The 7,316-nt window shown below is 40.3% G+C and overlaps 1 protein-coding gene across 1 annotated transcript; it reads left to right on the forward strand.

The window, feature by feature from the left end:
* The first annotated feature begins 1,210 nt into the window (after positions 1-1,210).
* On the forward strand, positions 1,211-7,303 carry batf (basic leucine zipper transcription factor, ATF-like). The gene is made up of 3 exons (XM_074685226.1): positions 1,211-1,905; positions 2,766-2,870; positions 6,520-7,303. The coding sequence occupies exons 1-3, from the start codon at positions 1,843-1,845 to the stop codon at positions 6,727-6,729; spliced, it is 378 nt and encodes a 125-aa protein (XP_074541327.1). The 5' UTR covers positions 1,211-1,842; the 3' UTR covers positions 6,730-7,303.
* Positions 7,304-7,316: the final 13 nt, after the last annotated feature.

Here is a 7,316-nt window from a genome sequence, read left to right on the forward strand (position 1 = left end):
CAGCTTTCACCAGATTTAGAGTTGATGAGGTTGCATGCCCAACAAGCTTTAACCAATTTATTTTTTATTAAGTTTTTATAAATAATTATTTTTTTGCCCTGCGCTGCTATATGACTATAATTCATGTTGAGGTCTAATAAACCATAAGGATACTAAAGTTCACTTGAAAAACTGAATTTGAATGAGTACAAATAAAAAATATCAATATTTAAAATAACAAAAAGTACATATTTGAAGTGAGAACAATCAGCCCTATAATGAAGTATTAGTCTAAATGCAGATGCTGTGGAGCCAAAGATTAAGCATCATTTAATGTTTAAATGAGTCCCGCTTAATAAAAGCTGATGGCTTGTTTTGTTTCTCTATATTTGTACTGCATTTTGTTTCTCAAACCAATCAGCTTTCCCCTCCCTTTTCTCTCTTTTTCTTTTTACAGTCCTAACACTCTTGGACAGCGTTAAATGCCAAGCATTAGAGATGTCTGCCCTTGCCCAAGCTCTTCAAAATTCCTGTGATGGTGGAACATGTTTTTGTGTGGGAGGGCTGTTCTGCCAAGCAAAGCTGTTTTGGTCCTGAATCTTCTTTTTTTTTCCCTTACAAGAAAAAATCTTGTTCTTGCATCACCAAATGCAACCTCGTGATGAGGGCAAAGAAGAAAATATTACTCGAAGGTAAAGCAAGTGTAGCTCTGCTGGTAGATATTGTTGAACATTAAAACTGCAGAATATGTGAAACACAAATAATTTCCCTGCTGGGTCTTTTCTTAAGTGAAAAACCCTTACATTTCACCATTTCCCAGCATGCACCCTCCCCAAAACTACTCACGTTCGGTTAATACAACCTCCTCAAACAGTGCGTTTGTTTAAAGATTCCCCTGCTTCAGTGTCTTAACAGAGTAACATAGTGTGAAACACGGTGTGGGAATTCTCTGTGGGGTTTTTGGAAGCCCCTGAAGCGTTTTCTCCATGCTTCACCTTACTGCAGCTGGTGTGCCGCTGTGAAAAAAAACATGGAAATTACCATAAAGAATGTGTAAACATTTACGAGCCAGTCATCCATGTGGACTCGAAGGATGTCTCATGAGGATTTGGTCGAAACATGATGATATCATAATGTTAAGTCTAAAAAAAGAGGAAAAGGGAATACCCATGGTGGTAGAGTAACATATTTACACTTAGACATACACCCCCGCATGAGTGCACACATGCACAATTACACACACACACACACACACACACACACATACACACACACATAAAAACAATGAAAAATGCAGACTTGAGAATTACTTGTATTTTTGGGCAATCATTGTTTTGCAGCCACCAAACATTTTCAACCTTAAATATACTTAAGTATGTGCATTTTTTTTCCTTTATGGGCCTGGCAATGTGTTTCCCTATATTTATGAAACAGTTTCATGCTTCACTTTGTCATTTTTCTGGACTTTACAAGATTACCTTAAATGCTTAACTTTCCACCAGACATGTGACTTCCAGTCTAATGCAACTTACCCCCGATTCTTACCAGAAACCACATCAGACAGCTAATTAGGCAGACAGCAAGTCTCACTGAGTATGTGTGTGTCAGAGAGAGATAGAGATAGAGAGAGGAGGGGGGGGGGTAAAGAAAGAGAGAGAGTGAAAGAGAAGGAGGAGTGACTGAAAGGGAAAGAAAAGAGGGAAGAAAGAGACTCATTAAGACGAGTTGTTCTCAGCAGTCGTTCCGCTACACAGGCTCTCTCTTTCTCTATCACACATACAAATACACACACACTTACCACACACTCAAAAACACAAAGCAGAAGTGGACAAAGACACACGGTTTCAGTCGCGGCGGTTGGCTATGGCTCAGGGATCTGACAGCAATGACACAAGCTACAAGTCCCCATCACCTGGAAGCAGGCCGGTAAGTGTGCTCTTCACAACAAGATACCAAGTGTACTCAGTTATTTCCTGGTTGAACTGACAGAATCTTTACATGCTTAGAAAAACACATGTTCACTTACAAATCCTCTGTGTTAAATGTTACAAAACTCAGCTCAGTCTTGTATTTCGTGTAACTTTGGTGGGCAGAAAGGCAGCCCACAAAGACTGTTGACTCTTTCACAGTTTCTCAGTGTTTCACTTGCACACATGGGCTGCAGGCATGACTCGCCTCCAAGTGTAGGCTTTTGTGAATTACAAAATGTATCACTCATCCAAGTAGTGGGAATCCTTTGTTTTTGCACGTCCTGAAACTGTGAATGATTTGAGGGCTGTCAGGAACACAAAGAGTGGCAAATACCGTGTTTCTCTGCATGTGACTGGTTTCACGTGTGTCAGGCTGCAGCACATTTTTGCCACCTTTCACGCTATGGAGCAGGAGAGATTTTCAGATGCATTGCAAGCTGCTCTGTTTATGAGGATGAACTCATTCTAGCAGCATTTTTTGTTGTTGGGGTTGTTAGTGACCACGGTGAAGACGTTACATTAACAATCCTTTGCCTTTGTGATGTGTAACTGACTCAGCACTTTGAGATGAGATTAGTTATTACGATACCAAGACTAGGCTATCAAGTGTTCAGGACACGAAACAGGGTGTGTGTTTACCTAACCAATGACTCAGCCACTCCCTAACCTCGCCCTTCACAATAGGTGTGAGGCTAAGCCCATCTCCTGCCAAACTGTGATAAAACCAGCACCAGTCAACAGTTAAAAATTCAAAGTCTGTCTCCAACACGGTGTATCTCTGCACATGCATCAACTGTGTCCTTTTGTACTTTTCAGAGCTCCTCAGACGACGCAAAGAAGGTGATGCGGAGGGAGAAGAACCGGATCGCTGCTCAAAAGAGCAGGATGAGGCAAACTCAGAAAGCTGACAGCCTACATTTGGTGAGGATACCTCTGTTTGCAGCTTTGGTCTTAATAATAAACAAAAAGCAGCACAAAGGATCAGTCAGGAGAAGTGACTTTAGACTGGATGGATTCATTTTTATTACACGCTGCTGTAAGTGGGAACAGTAAAGATGGATTTCTCTCTGAAATACTTTCTAAACAGCCTAAATGTACTTCTATATATCCATAAATTTCAACATACTTATATTAAGAATATGTAGAATAAGCTGGGGTATACGTGTAAGTAACTATTTGGAGCTTTATCAAGTTGTCTTCTCAGTTTTTCCACACCGAAAGATAAAGTAGGGAAGATATTTGCGCAAGCGAATCAACTTCTATTTCTACACATGGAAACAAACTTACTGTAACAGCCTGTGGTGCTTTCTCTGTGCCCATGCAACGCTTTCATTCCTGGAGGATACAGTTTGTACTATATTTACAAGATGCTACCTGACCATGTGGCGATGTGTCATGGCTTCTGTTGGGCTGCCCACTTGAACGCTGCTCTGTGTGTTTGCAGAAGCTTCAGGAATAAATTAGCACGTGTGGGCAATCACTCCCTTTTGCTGCAGGATCCAGAGCCAGGGACTGCAGCGCTGAATTTCATAACATTAGTGTGCGAGGTTGTTTATGTTCCCCCCATTAATCCTTTTGTGCACATTGTTTTATCTGCAGTGTAAAGGGTGAGTTTGTTACATCTGTTTTCCTTGTTTAAAATGGCTCAAAGAGGGAGCTTTTACTTTTTTTTTTCAACAGTCAAAAGTTAAAATATATCTGGATTCAGACTTCTCTACAATGTTTCTGAGCTACAGTTATATATCTTTTGTAACTTCAAACACATCTACGTGCTGTCACCTGTTCCTGACACCAAGCTGTTAGAAGAGCAGCTGTTCCTGTGAACTTTATCAGCCAATCTAATGAGATATTGACCTTAAAAAACCCTCAGTGTGGGCAGTAGCAGATCCATAGATTTGAACTCAATGTCTGTTGTATATCGCTGATCTCTTTAAATATGTGTCACAGTCGCAGAGAACACCAGGGGACCACAGAACAGAGTTTGTGGTTTTTCTTTCATCGTCTCGCTAGATAAACAGGAAGATGAATTTTCCCTCTCTAGTTTATTTCCTGTTTCTTCAGTAGTAATTTTTTTTCTTCTGTTTAAATGAGCTTGAAATTGTATGCCGTGGGCAGCCGGGGAGAAAAAGGCTGTCACTTCTTGTAAAGTGCTGATAGCAGTGGGCTGTATTTGGCTAAGTGACGCAAGTGAAGGGGTTTGCCCAAAGCCTCTGTGACAGTAAGGCCCACAGATCAGTATTATTGTGATCTTTAGACAACGGTGAGATGACCTTTTCACTACCCAAGTGGAAGATTTCTCGCCTGCTATTCCCACAACAAGAGGACGAAAAATTACGTGCAGCTTGCTTGGCTTGTTTCATCTTCAGATAGACACGTTAGACAGGTGGCTTTGATAAATGTCATAGTGGCACCTTTTCTGGCTGCTTTCATTGTAAAGTTTGTATGAACTTGTTTTTAAAGGTTGAGTAAAAAGCACTTTATTTACAATTTCTTTTAAGAAACGAGTAACACCTGAGTCATTTAGAAGGAAGAATATAAGTTTGATCTGTGGGATGTGTTATGTGAGTTTGATTGACTAAACCCTCTGCTACTGGCACTAGAACTACCGCTGAACAAATTACTGAAGTTTTAACCGCTGTGTAGTTGAAATACCAGTCATATGTTGTATGTATGTATGCTGTAGCCAAGCCATCCAGTGCTGGAGCTCTGGTTAATGACTACTTCAATAACGCTATGACACGCTTCAACCTGAATGCAAACAAGCATAGGTGACACACTGCGTATTGTAGCACATGCAGTTTGTCAGTATTTTGATCTTAGCTGCATCTGGTAAAACTTGTGAATAACCACTCGACTGGAGTAACGTGTAGCCAGCACTGACATGTGAACGTTAACCAGCAGAGAGAACCGAAAGCTGCTAGTGCTAACTCTGCTAACTCTAGCCACACTCAGAATTTGACACCGTTTACCCACAGACTCTGTGTTTGACAGTGTAAGAGAGATTGTGACAACTTTTTGACTCTTCTCTGAGTGTTTTCCTACCTCTGTACAGGTTGGCTGGTAAGAAGTTAAATTTGTGTTAGAAGTTAGCGGAAATGGTTAGCTTGAAAACATCTCTGAGTTATGCTAAGTGAATTATTTTATAAATAAATAAATAATTGCATAAGTAAACACAGGGACACACACACACACACACACACACACACACACACACACACACACACACACACACACACACACACACACACACACACACACATCTGTTTTATTCCAATTTTTCCTCAGGTATAATCTGAAACTTATGCAACACAAAATTGTATTGATTACAACAACTACAGTACCACCTACTATATAGGTTAATTAGAAAATAAATGAATAAATAAATGTAGAATAACATTGTTATAGAGATACATTTTACCCCACTTCGATCTTTCTTTGGTCAGGATGCGGTTCTGATTAATTTATTTCTCTTGTTAAGTCATGTTGGAGACTCAACTTTCACTATGTAGCTTGTTTCAAACAGAGACTTGAACATGGCCAGTCCATCACCATGGGCTTTGGTGTGCAAAGTGGGGGATGAGTACCCCTCTTCAAGGTCCAATTGTCGTTAAAACAGGTGTTCAAGTGCCCTCCTGGTTGGCAAAATCCTCTACACTGACCCTTTGGCTGGTTAAAACATGATAAGCTACAAAACAGAAACCCTCTAAGACACACAGAACTCAGTGTCCTCTTTAGTGGCCAGAATGCGCTGTATGTGCCTTTTTTTGATTGTGGCCCTTGACCTCTAAAAAGTCTGTGCAGGCCACTGACCACTGACATCACTTCAAAGTGACTTGTTGAATTATAATTAGGCTGAAAGAAGAAAATGCCACCACAGGTGACTAGAAGACAGAAGCGTCAAGATGCTAAAGCACAGTGGCCACAAAATAAGTGCTTTGAATGCTCACATAATGAAAGTGTAAGTGATAGCATGCTAACATTAATGACTATTCCATTTATTTTGTAGTTTATAAGGGATTAGGTTGTCAAAGAAAATAATCTAAAAATTCAAGCTGATGATGAGGAGATGATAAACTTCAGGCTCACCAAAGAGTCATGGGATAAAGGAAGTGTGATCATCAAATTCTTTGGTAAACCGACACAAAAGCTGTGAGGAAATTACTCTCAAAACCACACGTCATCCTTTAGATAGATTCAAAGCCCCACCAAAGTTTGGCCGTTTAGACCACAAATGTGTATGGCACCAATTTATTTAGAAGTTTGCAAAAATCAGGGTGAACCAAACTCTTGGACCAGCCAGTGAAAAACTGATGTGGAAAAATAAACAGTACAGTTATAAACAAACAGGCACAACATACATTTTTATTTTTCATCAGGTTGAAGCACAAAAACATGTCTTAATAACTTTATTACAACATGAATAATTGCTACAGAATGGATTTCCCGACCAGAAAGAGTGAAAGTGGAATCATATCACTTTTATGTCACTCAGTGTACTTTTACCAAACAGGCTCAGATAACTTTTCAAAGACATGTCGTCTTAACAGTGCTTCCTCCTTTTTGTCTGCAGGAGAGTGAGAACCTAGAGAAGGAGAACGCTGCCCTGAGGAAGGAGGTGAAGCAGCTGACAGAAGAGGCAAAGTATCTGTCGTCCGTGCTGAGCAGCCACGAGCCTCTGTGCACCAGCCTGGCTCCTCAAACCCCCTCAGACCACCTGTACCCTCCTCACCACGGCAGCTACCACCACCAGCACATCACTGTACCACACTACCAGCACTGATCTGACCCAGGACCTGCTGCGAACAGACGACTGACCTCAACAGAGAAAGAGAGACTGAGTGGCTACGTGTCTTTAAATGTAAATCATTGTTCAATATGTCTGCCAGTCAACAACAATATGGAGCCTGAACCGTAACATGCAGTATTCAAGAGTATTTATTTTGCTTCTGTTCATGCCTCTGCTTTGTTTTGTTTAATATCAGTACGTGAACTTAGTAGAATTATCTACCAGTCTATGTTTACATTTGGAGAAAGAAAAAAACAAACTACTGTATGTTCAGGGCACTGATGATAGTATTTTTGTAAAATGCTTGTTTTTCACTTCCGTCATTCTGACCTCTCATGTTTTTTAAATGTCTTTCAGTGTGTAAATGTAGATGGTTAACGCTCAGGAGCTTTTGACAGTTTTGATTGTGGACAAAGAGAATGTAATGTCAAGATCCTTTTTTCTTCTTATAAAAAAAGAAAGGCTCAAATGTACCAAAAAGGTGGAAATATAGGTAGTGGAGGGGTCTTGACTTGTGTTCGGGGGATGATGCTGGTATGTGAGAAAACCAGCAAGTATATTTATTAAACGTGACGCCTTTT

Source organism: Halichoeres trimaculatus, unplaced genomic scaffold (genome assembly GCF_033239565.1).
Source record: "Halichoeres trimaculatus isolate MK-OKI-2021-1 unplaced genomic scaffold, fHalTri1.1 fHalTri1_scaffold_13, whole genome shotgun sequence".
In the NCBI taxonomy this organism is placed as follows: Eukaryota; Metazoa; Chordata; class Actinopteri; order Labriformes; family Labridae; genus Halichoeres; species Halichoeres trimaculatus.

Coding starts and splice junctions, on each gene's coding strand:
- batf (XM_074685226.1), top strand. CDS start 1,843: ATGGCTCAGGGATCTGACAGCAATGACACAAGCTACAAGTCCCCATCA. Junction 1,906..2,765: donor CATCACCTGGAAGCAGGCCG/GTAAGTGTGCTC, acceptor TGTACTTTTCAG/AGCTCCTCAGACGACGCAAA. Junction 2,871..6,519: donor AAGCTGACAGCCTACATTTG/GTGAGGATACCT, acceptor TTTTGTCTGCAG/GAGAGTGAGAACCTAGAGAA.